Source organism: Salmo salar, chromosome ssa29 (assembly GCF_905237065.1).
Source record: "Salmo salar chromosome ssa29, Ssal_v3.1, whole genome shotgun sequence".
NCBI classification, from domain to species: domain Eukaryota; kingdom Metazoa; phylum Chordata; class Actinopteri; order Salmoniformes; family Salmonidae; genus Salmo; species Salmo salar.
Window position 1 is genome coordinate 22,036,766 of NC_059470.1, and position 17,560 is coordinate 22,054,325.

Consider the following 17,560-nt stretch of genomic DNA (forward strand, 5'->3'; position numbering starts at 1 on the left):
GTGACACTCTAGACCCAAACTGTTATAGACCTATATCCATCCTGCCCTGCCTTTCTAAAGTCTTCGAAAGCCAAGTTAATAAACAGATCACTGACCATTTCGAATCCCACCGTACCTTCTCCGCTGTGCAATCCGGTTTCCGAGCTGGTCACGGGTGCACCTCAGCCACGCTCAAGGTACTAAACGATATCATAACCGCCATCAATAAAAGACTGTACTGTGCAGCCATCTTCATTGACCTGGCCAAGGCTTTCAACTCTGTCAATCACCGTATTCTTATCGGCAGGCTCAACAGCCTTGGTTTCTCGGGTGACTGCCTCGCCTGGTTCACCAAATACTTCTTCTCAGACCGAGTTCAGTGTGTCAAATCGGAGGGCCTGTTGTCTGGACCTCTGGCAGTCTCTATGGGGTACCACAGGGTTCAATTCTCAGGCCGACTCTTTTCTCTGTATATATCAATGATGTCGCTCTTGCTGCTGGTGATTCCCTGAGCCACCTCTACGCAGATGACACCATTCTGTATACTTCTGGCCCTTCTTTGGACACTGTTAACTAACCTCCAAACGAGCTTCAATGCCATACAACACTCCATCGGTGGCCTCCAACTGCTCTTAAACGCTAGTAAAACCAAATGCATGCTTTTCAACCGTTCGCTGCCCGCACCCGCCCGCCCGACTAGCATCACTACTCTGGACGGTTCTGACTTAGAATATGTAGACAACTACAAATACCTAGGTGTCTGGCTAGACTGTAAACTCTCCTTCCAGACTCATATTAAACATCTCCAATCCAAAATTAAATCTAGAATCGGCTTCCTATTTCGCAACAAAGCCTCCTTCACTCACGCCGCCAAACATACCCTCGTAAGACTGACTATCCTACCGATCCTCGACTTCGGCAATGTCATTTACAAAATAGCTTCCAATACTCTACTGAGCAAATTGGATGTAGTCTATCACAGTGCCATCCATTTTGTCACCAAAGCCCCTTATACCACCCACCACTGCTACCTGTATGCTTTAGTCGGCTGGCCCTCGCTACATATTCGTCGCCAGACCCACTGGCTCCAGGTCATCTATAAGTCTATGCTAGGGAAAGCTCCGCCTTATCTCAGCTCACTGGTCACGATAACAACACCCACCCATGGCACGCGCTCCAGCAGGTATATCTCACTGGTCATCCCCAAAGCCAACACCTTTTTGGCCGCCTTTCCTTCCAGTTCTCTGCTGCCAATGACTGGAACGAATTGTAAAAATCGCTGAAGCTGGAGATTTATATTTCCCTCACTAACTTTAAACATCAGATATCTGAGCAGCTAACCGATCACTGCAGCTGTACATAGCCCACCCAATCTACCTACCTCATCCCCATATTGCTTTTATTTACTTTCTGCTCTTTTGCACACCAGTATTTCTACTTGCGCATCATCATCATCTGCTCATTATTTCACTCCAGTGTTAATTTGCGAATTTGTAATTACTTCGCTACTGTGGCCTATTTATTGCCTTACCTCCTCACGCCATTTGCACACACTGTATATAGACTTTCTTTTTTTTAATATTTTTTTTTCTATTGTGTTATTGACTGTACGCTTGTTTATTCCATGTGTAACTCTGTGTTGTTTGTCGCACTGCTTCGCAGTTGTAAATGAAAACTTGTTCTCAACTACCTTACCTGGTTAAATAAAGGTGAAATATATATTTTTTAATAAAATAGGCTATGCAATTGAGGGAGAAAAGAGTGATGGCTGCTAATAAAAAGAGGAGGATCCCATCAGTTTTCTATAGGCTAGGCCTACTATATTTATGTATTTCTCAACTATAAATAAACTACGGGGAAAAGTGTCCTCCATTCGCTATTTAAGTGCATAGATGACATGTATTTTTTTCCCGGTGCCCCTGTTTTGATACAGTTGCATGATAATGGTCCATTCTAAATCATAACAAATGTCACATATATTATTTAGTACAGTGCCTTGCAAAAGTATTCATCCCCCTTGGCGTTTTTCCTATTTTGTATTATTAAAACCTGTAATTTATATGGATTTTTATTTGGATTTCATGTAATGGACATACACAAAGTCCAAATTGGTGAAGTGAAATGAAAAAATAACTTGGTTCAAAAATATTATAACAGATAAGTGGTGTGTGCGTATGTATTCACCCCCTTTGCTATGAAGCCCCTAAATAAGATCTGGTGCAACCAATAACCTTCAGAAGTCACATAATTAGTTAGATTGCATACAGATGGACTTTATTTAAGTGTCACATGATCTGTCACATGATCTCAGTGTATATATACACCTGTTCTGAAAGGCCCCAGAGTCTGCAACACCACTAAGCAAGGGGTACCACCAAGCAAGCGGCACCATGAAGACCAAGGAGCTCTCCAAACAGGTCAGGGACAACATTGTGGAGAAGTACAGATCAGGGTTGGGTTATAAAAAAATATCTGAAACTTAGAACATCCCACAGAACACTATTAAATCCATTCTAAAAATGTTTAAAGAATATGGCACCACAACAAACCTGCCAAGAGAGTGCCGCCCACCAAAACTCACGGACCAGGCAAGGAGGGCATTAATCAAAGAGGCAACAAAGAGACCAAAGATAATCCTGAAGGAGCTGCAAAGCTCCACAGTGGAGATTGGAGTATCTGTCCATAGAACCACTTTAAGCCGTACACTCCACAGAGCTGGGCTTTACGGAAGAGTGGCCAGAAAAGAGCCATTGCTTAAAGAAAACAATAAGAAAACACGTTTGGTGTTTGTCAAAAGACATGTGGGAGACTCCCCAAACATATGGAAGAAGGTACTCTGGTCAGATGAGACTAAAATTGAGCTTTTTGGCCATCAAGGTAATGCTATGTCAAACCCAACACCTCAAACCCAACACCTCTCATCACCCCGAGAGAAACCATCATGGTGGCAGCATCATGCTGTGGGGATGAGTTTCATCGGCAGGGACTGGGAAACTGGTCAGAATTGAAGGAATGATGAATGCCGCTAAATACAGGGAAGTTCTTGAGGGAAACCTGTTTCAGTCTTCCAGAGATTTGAGACTGGGACGGAGGTTCACCTTCCAGCAGGACAATGACCCTAAGCATACTGCTAAAGCAACACTCGAGTGGTTTAAGGGTAAACATTTAAATGTCTTGGAATGGCCTAGTCAAAGCCCAGACCTCAGTCCAATTGAGAATCTGTGGTATGACTTGAAGGAGCTGGAGAGGTTTTGCCTTGAAGAATGGGCAAAAATCCTAGTGGCTAGATGTGCCAAGCTTATAGAGACTTGCAGCTGTAATTGCTGCAAAAGGTGGCGCTACATAGTATTGTCTTTGGGGGGGGTGAATAGTTATGCACGCTCAAGTTCAGTTTTTTTGTCTTATTTTTTGTTTGTTTCACAAGAAAAAATATTTTGCATCTTCAAAGTGGTATGGATGTTGTGTAAATGAAATGATACAAACCCCCCCAAAATATATTTGAATTCCAGGTTGTAAGGCAATAAAATAGGAAAAATGCCAAGGGGGTGAATACTTTCGCAAGCCACTGTATATGTAAAGACAAGATTAAATCAAGAATAGTCTGATGGGTGACAATATTATCCTATCACTTGAATTATATATTATCACTTGTAAATGATGCCCAGCATTAGAAACAATGCCTTTTTTTGCGACTTGTTCGAATCATAGTGTCACAAGCGTCGTATTGAAGAGACCAAAGCGCAGCGTGTATAGTGCTCATCTTAGATTTTAATGAATGCACTTCAAAACAACAAAATAACAAACGCTCAACAGTTCCGTCAGGTAATACAACTAAACGGAAAATAACCACCCACAAAACCCAAAGGAAAACAGGCTGCCTAAGTATGGCTTCCAATCAGAGACAACGAAAGACACCTGCCTCTGATTGGAAACCATACTCGGCCACACATGGAAAATGAAACATAGAAACAGAAAACTAGAACAAATTCCCCTAGAAACAAACCAACCCCAAAACACACAAAACAACCCCCCTGCCACGCCCTGACCATACTACTATGGCAAAATGACCCCTTTCACTGGTCAGGACGTGACACATAGTCGCACAGCTCATGAAGTCTAGCCCATAGGCCTATATGTTTTAATAAGGTTTGTATCACAACTAAAGTGGCCAAATAACTTCTTAATTTTAAGCACATGAATCCGCTTTACACGGGGTGTAGAGCCTAACTGGCATATATAAGCAGCGCGTGAGTTTCATATTTGGGAGAGAACGTTTTCACCATAAAGATGCACCTTTTTATAATAAAAGCATTACATGCATAATTACATTTATGGTCACTTTTGATAATGGTGTTTTCCACTAATGGAACATTCGCGCTTATAGCCTACTACCATTTGCGCATTGCTGCACTTATAATGTGAAGAAATATCCTAATAGTTTATCAACATTTTAAGCTAAACGTTCTGATCTGTTGCATCAGCCACATTGCTTAAAAACATTTTTTGATGCTAGTGGTTGTATTAATTTGGAATCTATCGCATCCCACAACTGTCCCAGACTGTTTGGAATATTTATTTATCACAGAATAGAATAGGTCAACCTTTGTACTATGGGGGATAGTAGATTGACTAGGCTAGTGCTTTTGCTGGTCGTTAGGCCTACTCATCTTGTTGGCTGACGAAAAGTAAATGTGGCCAGTTCATCCAATAACTTCAATATGCACCTCGGAATTGGATAAGGACAGGCGCAGTTGCGTCCCTGCTGTGTCTGTCTTCACTTGTAGCCTGTGAGAAAGACCCGATCACGTGACGGAGAGCTGTGTGAGTGAGAGACACTTCGGATTGCGCAGGACGCTCAGGGAGAAGGGCACAACGCAGCACTCCGGCCACAAAAAGCATGGATTTGTTTAGGGTGCATTACGGCCACAAAGGGGATGCTGCTGTGAAATTCGAGGCATTATCAAGTGCTTGTCAAATTGTAAATGAGACTATTGGAGTGTGTACAGCATGCGCAAAAAACAAAGCAGAGATCATGCCTTTCAGTCAACTTTTTACAAATCATCATTAGTCGCATCATGCAGCCTTACAATTTATTAAAAATCCAAACATATAGCCCAACGTTTGTAGAACAACTAAAGTTACATTAATAACTCTAAATTAAGCATATAGGAGTACCTATTTCTTTGTTAACCGCTCAACACAGAATAGCCGCATGTGCGCACTCCCTCAAATCGTTTGGAGAAAATATTTATATTTTATTCAGCTTTGTTCAGTTGTATTCTTCATACTATAAAATAATGCCACGGAATTATAAGCAAATCTTGTCTGTTAATTGAACTATTGTAGCCCACAGCCATTTGGCAGAGCCACATCAGGACCTAACTGTAATAAGTCTGAGTGTAGCTGGTGCAGAGGAGTCAGGCACAGGACAGCAGAGATGAGTAATACATGTCATTTTACTCAAGATGTACAAGACGAATAAACCTAGCCCACAATACGGACCGTAATTACAACAAACAATCACTCACAAACAAACATGGTGGAACAGAGGGTTAAATAATGAACACGTAATTGGGGAATTGTAACCAGGTGTGTAAGACAAAGACAAAACAAATGGAAAATGAAAAGTGGATCGGCGATGGCTAGAAGGCCGGTGACGTCGACCGCCGAACAAGGAGAGGGACCGACTTCGGAAGTCGTGACGCTAACATAAAGATAACTTAGTATTCTGTTCTTCTGAAATAGACTACATTTTCTTCATATCATCCTTCTTTAGACCTGTCTAAAATAAATAATGGATTTATTGTGAAGGTGTAGAATTTCTTAGCCTATAAGCCATTTTAAAAAGTCTATGTGTGGAAGCCAGGAGATGCTAAATGTGTTTATGTTAATTAACGGTCAATTACCGTGAGACCGACAGTTATTTGCTTGACAATCACCGGCTGACAACATTTTATGACCGCCGCAGCCCTAGATCATGATACACATTTTTGTTATGGCATTGCTTCCTTTGTTAGCACGAAGAACACAATTGATTGTATGGTACAGTAGCTTCACAAAGTCGTAGGTTACATTTATATGTGTGTGTGTGTGTGTGTGTGTGTGTGTGTGTGTGTGTGTGTGTAACTGAATACTGTATCTACAGTGCCTAAGCTCGGGAAGCTTCCATCCATGCAGCCCCCGGTGAAGGCAACGTTCAGTTATTTTTAGCCGGCCAGGGCATATTTTTTTCTGAATGAAAAGCTTGTTCCGCCTCTGCTGCATTCTCTAAGCCCAGGAACGTAGAACGATTACCATAATAAATTGTGCTACAAACATGATTCTACTATACTACAGTAGCGATGTGGATTTGGCTGGCTTTCCTGCTCTCTGTGTGTGTGTGTGTGTGTGTGTGTGTGTGTGTCGTGCTTAAATAAGCAACTGCAGCAAACCCCCTCGGTTCATTTGATGTCCCAGCCCACCTGCCACACACACACACACACACATACACAGCTCCACTGTCACCCAGAGTAACAGCCCAATCAGAATCTGTCTCAGTCCCAGTCCTGCCTATTCTAGTCGATTACATACATCACTTTCCTGTGTTCTGACATCTCAGCGCCACATGAAATGTTACCCCACTTGTCCCTCTCTCTGCTTCACTAACTGACTTGTGGTGAGCTCACTCAAAGCGACGTAGAGAAATGGCCTCTTTAATTGTGATGAAGGAGGTGTTCTTTGTTGCTAATTGTCTGCTAATTCTAGCTCAGTCTCAAAAATGAGTGACGTCCTAATATATAGTTGTCTGACATGAGTACCAAAGAGTCATTCTATATCCCAACCGAGTTGTAATGTAAATGTGTGTAAGATCAGGGTAATGAATGAGCTACTGTGCTCTAGGCTATGTTTTCCACAATCTCTTGACAGGACTGTAGATGGGTAGAATGACTTAGGAACTCCCAAGTGCAGTATTTTAGTTATCTACCTTTCTCTTTCCTCAGCATTTACAAAGATGATCACGGTGAATGGTCAAGAGTACCTCCTGCAGTTGGTGGACACAGCCGGACAGGTGAGTCCTTCTTACCAGTAGAGAGATCACTCGCATATCAGAATGTTGTGGTCAGACTGCCAGTGGGCCACTACATTATGTGAGCTCTAATGTATTTGGCAGAAAAGCTATTTTTAATACCAGGTGTAGATTAGATTTCCAAATTTTTTTCCCTAGGTTGAAGATTACAAGGTTAAGACAACGAGGTTGCTAGTTAGCAACGGCGCTAGTAGTTATCAACGGCGCTGGTCCCATGAATTTGTTTATTTTCGAACGCTTCCACATGGAATTATTACACTGTCTTGTTTTTTTTACCTCGATTTTTACTCTCATAGAACATCTACTTTATCTTTGTGATGTTCCACTCTCGGCAGGATGAATACTCCATTTTCCCACAGACCTACTCCATAGACATCAACGGCTACATTTTGGTGTATTCTGTCACTTCGAATAAAAGGTGGGTAGCTCCGCTCGCCCTCTCCTTCCTTCACACTGCTGCTAAAGCATTGTTACTGCAAAATTAACCCATGTGGATTCATCCCTGAGAGATCTAGCCGCTCAAGGTTTCTCTGAATCTATGTAGTATTTCTCTCTCTAGTAAAAGGCATGAATTTCATTGACGCTACTATTGATCTGTGCATTATATGTCTGTCTGTCTATGCTATTCTATAGAACAGGGCTCCTGTATGTTGTAGTACAGAACAGGTATTCATGTGGAGCTAAAATAAATGTAGTGTGTGTGTTTGCGCATGCAGGCGTGTGTGTGCTAACTTGCCTCCATATCAGCTGGAGATTTAAATAAAATGACTGCATCTATCTCTCTCTCCTCTCTCTTAACCACACCATTTATTCTCTCTTCCTCGCACCGGCATTTCTCTCCATCCAACTCTCTCGCCTCACTCCATCCATCACTCAATTACTCCCTTGTTCCTTTTCTCTCCCTCTCTCACTCTTCCCTCTCGCTATATTAATATGAGAATGAAAAAGTGGAAAAGTTCTCCTGGGCGCAGCAGTAGAAATTTGGTCAGATTTAAAGGGGAATAACGGCAAATTTTGAAAATGTGTCTATGTTCCTAACCCCTGGACTGTCTTGTCAAAGTGTGCACCTTTCTCACTTAGGGAGGGCGAGGTAGAGCGAGAGCTACTTCACAGGGTTATACAGCCCCCCCCCACTCACTGTAGTTTTAAATAGAACTTTGTGGAATAACTCAAATCTACAAATAATCTCAACGTTCTGTCACAGCAAAAATACTACATTTGGGAAGTCCAATCGATTGTGAGATGTGGCATACACATTATATGTGGTCAATTTGGGTCGCGGATTCACAATATGACAGTTTCTGCGATCTCAACCAAGCAAGGAGGAAAGGAGCCAACCTAATCCCGCCTCCCACTTTTACATTGCAACCCCATTGGACATAATTTCACCTGCCAATCAACATTGTCCATCTTCCCTCTCTGACTGTAGGCTACATCCCTCATTGCATGGTGTGATCAGATCATTACGGGAAAATATACAGTATCTACTAAAATGAGAGGGAAAGACTAGTGAGTGTGCAACATAATGTGAAATTCATAGGATGACACATATGGGTTATAAGGCAAATTTATGCAAATGTAGAATTAGATTGTAACTTTCCTACAATAGCCAGCTGACAGCAAACATATCCTTGTGAAATTATTTCTGTTGCAGACATAATAGACACTGATGCGTGCGTCTATTGAAATGTGATATATGCTCACTGTCAAAGTATTATTAACCTACATTTACATGTTCAAATCCGTAGAAGAATGACAATCATTTACTAAATTATACAGGGGACTTCATTTTCAAGCCAGGGCCAAATTGCCTTCCTCGAGCATGCAAGAGAATGTTATAATGTAGGCAGATTTGATCAAATGGAAAAGTATTCTTATAGCCTATGTTTGCATCAAATACCTTACTCCTTGAAAAAGTAATGTATTGATTATATATAGCATACGTGATGAATTATGATCACTGCAATCAACAGCTGCAGTGTTGCTCATTGGATTACCCCATACCATGGAACAGACTATGTGAAAGTTTATAAAGACAAAAGGCGGACACATGGAATTATTTAAATTGGATGGATGGTTGACATGATAAAGGTAGGCGGATATTTTCTTATCTGAAATGTGGGTGAAACTTTGCTTCAGTTTACAGTACATTCAGAAAGTATTCAGACCCCTTTACCTTTTCCACATTTTGTTACGTTACAGACATATTCTAAAATTGATTACATTGGGGGGTTTTTTCCTCATCAATTTACACACAATACCCCATAATGACAAAGCAAATCAGGTTTCTAGACATTTTTGCAAATGTATTAAAAAATACAAATGGGAATACCACATTTACATAAGTATTCAGACCCTTTACTCAGTACTTTGTTGAAGCACCTTTGGCAGCGATTACAGCCTTGAGTCTTCTTGGGTATGACGCTACAAGCTTGGCACACCTGTATTTGGGGAGTTTCTTCCATTCTTCTCTGCAGATCCTCTCAAGCTCTGTCAGGTTGGGTGGGAAACGTCGCTGCACAGCTATTTTCAGGTCTCTCCAGAGATGTTTGATCAAGTCCGGGATTTGGCTGGGCCACTCAAGGACATTCAGAGACTTGTCCCGAAGCCACTCCTGCGTTGCCTTGGCTGTGTGCTTAGGGTCGTTCTCCTGTTGGAAAATATATATAAATATATTTTAGAATAAGGCTGTAAGGCAACAGAATGTGGAAAAAGGGAAGGGGTCTGAATACTTTCCGAATGCACTGTACATTTCTCCAGCTTCGTGCACGGGACTTGAACCAGGATGAACTCCCAACTTGCAAAAGCCTTATAGCCTATTGCACAATATATTCCAAAACTCTTTGCTTGGCAGAGATTTCAGAAAAGGTACAGTTGTGAACCCGCGACCCACATTTATCACATAAAATGTATATGCTATATCTCACAATCGATTGGACTTCCCGACTCTTGTATTTTAGCTGTGACAGAATGTTTATATTTTTTGTAGATTTGCGTTATTCCACAAAGTTCTATCTCGCGGTGCAGTGAGTGTGGGGGGGGGCTGTATAACCCTGTGACGCAGCTCTCGCGCTAGCTTGACCTCGCTATCCCTGAACGAATCAGAGTTGTTTAGGAACATAGACACTTTCGAAATGTCCCGTTATTCCCCTTTAAATATAGAAGTGCATCAAAGCTGCACTTTCTCTCCTGTAATGCCTCCACACTTCAGACATCTTAAATGACAACAGGATTCATACTGTGTCAAACTCTTTGTTCTGTGTAAGACCATCATACTGTAGTCTAGGCTAGAGAGTGTGTTTAATCCTAAATCCCCCTGGGTCCTATGGTAGTTGCCATGGGAGCGGGCCTCGGGAGACTTTCCCTGGAGAAAGCTGTTCCTAACCACATCCCATTACGTCTCTTTACTTTCCACTGGCCAGTTAATGCTGTCAAGTTGACTTAATGTCTCCTTTGATTTATTCATTTCTACTGACCAGCCCGGGGCTCAACATTCGTTATTTAAATTGCGTCTCAAACCATGCATCAGGCCTGTCTGTATTATATACAGTAGGCCTCTACATTACAACCTATGGCACAGATGAAACGACCTTTCTCAACTGGATGTCGGCAAGGCAACTAACAAGCAATGGAAAATGCACATTAAGTACAGCAGCGTTGATGGTTCTTCTCGGGAAAGATTTGATATGCTTAGTAGCCCATCTCATACAGATTCAAGCAATGGGTCAACCGCAACCGCCTTTGTTAGGCCACGTTCGTGAATGTACTCATCACACACGGAGCGGCCGGGATAGGAGAATGCAGCCATTTGACATGGGTTATTGACAAATTTAGCATGGTCCGACGTAGACAATGTCAAGCTTTTCTCCCATAAAGGATGCATTTAAGTACAAGTGAGAGTCTTCAAGTCTTCTAAGTATTTACCTTTGGAAGATTTTTTTTGAGAATTGATTGTTGTGTTGATACTCATCTTGTCTACAGTACACTAGCACTTTGTTGAATGTTTTCACTTTCTTGTTACTTTGGCTGTTTAATAGAGATTTGAATGACCTTTTTTTTCTGCTGCAGTTTTGAAGTAATAAAAGTTATCCACGAAAAATTATTGGATATGGTTGGTAAAGTACAGTAAGTACCTTATTCTCCTGTCTGTAAACATTTCAATCTGAATATCTAGTGTTTCACTTCCTGATTTCATTTGACTAACAGGACTTCCTTTTGTCTTCTGCAGAGTACCCATCATGTTGGTCGGAAACAAGAAGGATCTACACATGGAACGGTACTGTATGCCACACACACCGATGGTCTTTTCAGAGGAACCAGATAGTTTATTCCATTTTCAGCTTTAAATTAGATTTAACTGGGATTTAATGTTCTTACGGTCTGTCGTTATGTTTGTACGAGTCCGTGGAGACCTGTTCAAAGACATTTAGTTCACAGACAGGACCAAATAGAGAGAAAGTATATTGCTCCAACAGAGGGTGGGGGGCTGGAATAAACCTTTAGGACTTGATCTGCTGGAGTTTTATAGGCCTTGTCATAAAATCCCCACATCTTGCCATCTTTGGCGTGGAGTGAAAAATGTATATGCCATTTCCCTGGTAGTCCTGTCTCTTTTAGACTCCTGGCCTGTTTAGACCTTGACGCTAGGCTGGGAAACTGGTCCAGTCTGCTCTCAGCTGTCTTTGGCTCTGGCTCTGTTTTAAAGAATGCAGGGTCAGGTCGGTCTGCTGCGTGTTTGGGTCAGAGTGACGTTAGTTATACCTATTTCAGACACAATTTACGGTATGTTATCTGTAAAAAAAAAAAATAATAATAAATTAATCGGGAAATGTTTTTATGACCCCATTTTTACCGGCATACTGTATGCCTTGCATCCAGTTGTGCAGCCAGCAGTGGTGACGGGTGGGAGTAGGGGTGTGCAGATTTGGTTGGGTGTCTTTTTATTTATTTTTATCCTTTGAATATACGCCATGCAAATTAAATCAATAGGGGGGGGGGTTCTACTAAGCTATATGGAATTGTTTTAAGATGGTCATACCAAGGATCATTTAACTATTTGATTTGGAATTTTAGGACCCTTTAGGTATCTAAAATAAAAGGTAACACTTTACTTGACACCTAGCGTCATAATACGGTCATAACCATGTCATAACAGCAGATGTAACTTGTCAGAACCTGTTATAATATGATCACAACACTGTCATGACACTTATATTTTACCCTGTTGTGACATATATTGTGTTATTGTATAGTTGGTTATGACACCTACATAAGAGTGTAAAAATCCACAAAACCTACCACAGTAGTTATTTTATGGCTGGTTATGACACCTACATAAGGGTGTCAAAACCTACCACAGTAGTTATTTTATGGCTGGTTATGACACCTACATAAGGGTGTCAAAACCTACCACACAAGGCAGAACATTCCATTACATCATAGCCTACGTCTCAACAGTATGTTTATGTTATATATATTTTTTTTAAATGTTATTGACCATATTAAATTATAATTGTAAATGATCGATGTCATTGATGTCAGACATGCACCTACATACCTCAATGCACCTACATACCTCAATGCTCTGTTGCTGATGACTGGGGTGAATGCAGGAGCAGATTTCAGGAGCAGGACAAGACACCCTCTTTGTGACTGATGACTGACATAAGGGCATGTATGTGACAGGCCTATCTGGCTTATATGATTATGATGGTCATAATGCTTCTTGACAGTGACATAAAGTGTATTTTCCTTGTCCAAATAAAGTGACACAGGATGGTCATAATGCTTCATGAGTTATTTAAAATATGATGAAAAAAACATGACTGTAAATAATTCATTACAACAACGGATTTAAGAAACAAACTTTCAAATGAAAGGAAACTTCTTGGCAGGGAAAAAAGGAATTTGAATAAATGTGGGTTTTGACACTGTTATGTAGGTGTCATAACCAGCCATAAAATAACGCAATATATATATTTTTTTTATTTTTTATTATTTCACCTTTATTTAACCAGGTAGGCCAGTTGAGAACAAGTTCTCATTTACAATTGCGACCTGGCCAAGATAAAGCAAAGCAGTGCGACACAAACAACAACAGAGTTACACATGGAATAAACAAACATATAATAACAATAGAAAAAGTCTATATACAGTGTGTGCAAATGAGGTAGGATAAGGGAGGAAAGGCAATAAATAGGCCATAGTGGCGAAATAATTACAATATAGCAATTAAACACTGGAGTGAAAGATGTGCAGAAGATGAATGTGCAAGTAGAGATACTGGCGTGCAAAGGAGCAAAAATAAATAACAGTATGGGGATGAGGTAGTTGGATGGGCTATTTACAGATGGGCTATGTGCAGTGATCTGTGAGCTGCTCTGACAGCTGGTGCTTAAAGTTAGTGAGGGAGATATGAGTCTCCAGCTTCAGTGATTCTTGCAATTCGTTCCTGTCAATATATGTAGTGAATAATATGGGTCATGACAGTGTTATGACCATATTATGGCAGGCTATGACAAGTTATATAAGCTGTTATGCCATTATGACATGGTAATGACCGTGTCATTATGTGTTATTACACTGGGCGTCAAGTAAAGTGTTACCCCCAAAAAATTAAAACAAATATTTGATGAAACATTGAATTTGGCCTTACTGCTATTAGCCCATAGAAACGCATTGAATAATAGATTTATACATGGAAAAACAGATGGTTAAAAGAAATCAAAAGGAAGTTTGTTTGAGAGATATAACCTGAGAGATATAAAAAAGATCAGGATTTTTTTATTTATTTTTATCCATATAAACAAAATCATGTTGGGCACTAAACTACATCCATATGTACGTCCACTATCTTCAGACCAGTCTTGTGAGGCTTGTGGGTGTCCTAGAGCAACAGCCGACATGTACTGTACGTGTTCGTTAGAGTCTCATCTTTCCATAGATTGGTCATAGTTTCTTGTGAGAAGACCGGTTGTCAGGACGTCTCATAGTCTGGCGAACACCGCTGTAGCTCAGCCACCTTCCAGCGCAGATGCAGACACAGCCCATGCAACAAAAAAAATATATATATATATATATCGTAAACAGACAGATTTTGTTGCCGATTTATTTGTATGATTATGTTAATTAGAGATCCGCGCGGGTGTGGACATAGACTCTAGGGGGTTCAACAGACAAGACAAACTTACATTCCCCTCCCCTGATCACATTCAACACAAATATATCACTACAGACTCTGGTTCGATTCCAGGCTGTATCACAACCGGCTGTGATTGGGAGTCCCATAGGGCAGTGCACAATTGGCCCAGCATTGTCCGGGGTAGGCCTTCATTGTAAATAAGAATTTGTTCTTAACTGACTTGCCTAGTTAAATAAATAAAAAATACAAATGTAAATATGTTATACTAAGAATGTAATGGAATATAACAGAATAAAATATAAATATTTTTCCCAAACAATTTGAGTGTCCGAGGAATGTGTGGAACCGCTGTTATGCTTCAAAAAGTGGTATTTTTAAACAGAGACCATGTCCTTATTTTTTAGAGTTTGTTTGCTTTAGAAACCTTAGAATCTGCTCTTTCCGACCTTGTATATAAATCAAATTTCTGAACTGGATGAACCTCTGTAGGATGATTTGAGAAAGTCAGTTTTTCGGTTAAAAAAAGGAATCCCGATTGTTGTTTTTTTCAGCTTGTTAGATATCATGCACATTGTTAGCTTGCTAACTGACATGATCCACTTCCCCTGTGTGTCATTTCTTACCAGGCCTGTGCAGTGCACTCTGCTTGCTCAACACACTTCTGAAAATGGGTCACTCACTCATAGCTCTCCCTCGTTCCTCCTCCCTCCTTTTTTTTCATCCATCGTTCCTCCTGCCTCCTCTATCATTCCCAGAATAAACAGGAAATGTAGCACAGCCAGCTCATAGTGGGAAGTAGTGACAGCTACTCTAACATCCCTTCCACACACACACATACACATGCACACATCAACCCACGCATACACACACTCTGGCCCCATTATGATGATGTGCACGCTGTAAGGAGTGTTGAAGGGATTCATATGCTTCTCAGTGTGGAGTGAGTACAAACACAGACACACAGGAGCATAGTAGCCCTGGGGCCAGCTGGAATTCTATTAGCCAACTGAAGTAATCAAGGCATTACTGATCACTTCCCCTTTCTCTCTCTCTCTTTCTCTCTCTTTCTCTCGCTCTCTTTTTTCTTTCTCTCTTTTGTCTTTCTCAATTTTTTTTCAATGTATCTCTTTCTCTGTCTCTCCTAATGACTTCTCCATAGTAAAGCGTACCTCCCAAACTATCATCCCACCCTGAAATAGACTAGAGACTAGCTATATACAATGTAATATACATTGTATTGTTTACATTGTATTGTTTACTGCTAAACAGTACAGTATATCACCCGTATTCTTCTAACTGCATTATCTTATTAGTGTGTGTGTGTGTGTGTGTGTGTGTGTGGGTAGACAGATGTGTGGCGACAGATCTCATTAAACAAGGGCTGGGAAAGGCTTGCGCCGGGGCGAAGTGAGGAACCGGCTGAACCTTAGGATGAATCAATAACTCCAGGTTATTAAATCCCAGGAGTGAGTGTTAGGGATGCAGAGTGCTGTAGTACAGTTACACCAGTCAGCAGATACACCACTAGGCTATAAAGCCTATAGATTTTGGCTCGGCTGAAAAAGACTCATGCGATGTAGTTAGAATCCGTCGGGGGGTGGTGGTATCTTAGCATCGCAATACTATCTAACCTGGTCCCAGGTCTGTTTGGGCTGCGACCATAGGGGTTGACTATACAGGACAAACCGATCTTGGATCAGGCTAGTGTAAAAAGACATGGGGGAGAGATGGTGTAGTGAATGCCTGGGACAGTATAGGGAGAGTGACCACAGATCAGTTTCTCCATTAGCGCCTTACCCTCCTATAGCTAATGCTCCCACATGTGGTTATAGGCTGTTGTGTTACAAGCAAATGGTGTTCACTGTGATATTCGATTCCTCTCAGTACAACCAGGAACTGTGGGTATAGGCTGTGCTGCTGTTACAAGCTAATTGTAGTCAATGTGATATGTTTTTTCCTCTCCTCAGTGTAATCAGTTGTGAAGAAGGCAAAGCGCTGGCTGACTCATGGAATGCAGCATTCATGGAGTCCTCCGCTAAAGAGAACCAGGTGATGATGATGATGATGATGACACCAGCCACTCCCAGATTGATATATAGTTTGGCCAACTCTGTTTTGACATCTAGTATTGCAGTGGGTGCCATCTTGGCACAGAATGTTCCAAGGCAATTACAGTCTAGTTTGAATTTAAATTGGAAGAGTAATCTAAAGGAACATTTGGTGCCAACATGGCCTGGACGCATCAATGCATCATTCAACAGAATTGTTGCTATTTCCCTATTGTACCACGAGGCATGTTGGATCCATTGGTCAATGCTACTGTGTTGATGATATCAAAATAGTGTTTGTATCAAATATTCCTCTCGTCATCTAGAATGTTTGGATTTCCTACTTTCTACCCTAGCAATAACAATTAATCTGTCACTTTGGTTTACACTAGATTGTAGCATTTGCAAGCACAGAGCAGACAAAACACCCATCTGCACAGCCCTGTTGTTGTGATATGACATTTCCTCCCTCTGACTTCCTTTTTCCTGTGTGAGTCAGACAGCGGTGGAGGTGTTCAAGAGGACCATCCTGGAGGCGGAGAAGATGGAGGGGGGAGCCCCCCAGGGCAGGACATCCTGCTCCCTGATGTAACCCTCCTTCCCCGGCCGCCCAGGCCCTCGAACACCGTCCCCCCCACCCCGTCCCCAACCACAGCACTGGACACTGGGAAATCCCTCTACTTGAAGTGGCTAACTGCCTGTTTTCCTCCATCGAGAAACATCTTGTCTTTTTTCTTTTCTAAATTAATTTGTTCATTTCCAGAAGGACAGACGAAGACTTCGACATTTAAGAGTAACAATCGATCCCAGCTTAGGGTACACCCGTCTTGCTCCCCCCGACTTCCCCTTTTTCTGAGAAACCAAACGTGGTGAAATATCTAGCCTTACTACTCCTCATTTAAAGCCTGTAATCTCTTTTCTACCTGATCTCCCTGCCCCTCCCTTCCCCTTGAAAAGTTTGTATATTGTATTTCTTAAAATGTTATTATTATGGCCACTACAGTTGGCCAGCATTCATTTGCTAGTCTAGTGAATGTTGATTCTGTTTTTTGATTGTAATCATTAAATCAGCATATTGTTTCACTAGAGTTTGATATTCTGATTTCTCAAAATGTGCAGTTTTTTTGTTTTATACAAATTATCAGAATACACGAGTGTTTTGATACATTATATAATTCATATAGTATATGATATATCTTTTCCCTTACCAGAGATAAGGGAGTCAGTATTCTACTTCCAGTTGGCTCCTCTACATCAGAACCTGTCAAAAGGCTGATGTTGCCACTCAGTCAGGGAAACAGTATGTGCCATCACACTGCTCCACAC

General features: G+C 41.2%; 1 protein-coding gene across 2 annotated transcripts in view; it reads left to right on the forward strand.

The window, feature by feature from the left end:
- LOC106590380 (GTP-binding protein Rheb) overlaps positions 1–17,322 on the forward strand; it is a 35,097-nt gene extending 17,775 nt beyond the window's left edge. For both annotated transcript variants that reach the window (XM_014181352.2, XM_014181353.2), the window contains 6 exons: positions 6,960–7,027; positions 7,381–7,463; positions 11,114–11,170; positions 11,274–11,321; positions 16,154–16,235; positions 16,734–17,322. In XM_014181352.2, the coding sequence (XP_014036827.1) occupies positions 6,960–7,027; positions 7,381–7,463; positions 11,114–11,170; positions 11,274–11,321; positions 16,154–16,235; positions 16,734–16,826 (431 nt within the window). In that variant the 3' untranslated portion in view covers positions 16,827–17,322. The remainder of the gene's footprint in view (positions 1–6,959; positions 7,028–7,380; positions 7,464–11,113; positions 11,171–11,273; positions 11,322–16,153; positions 16,236–16,733) is intronic.
- The last annotated feature ends 238 nt before the right edge of the window (positions 17,323–17,560 follow it).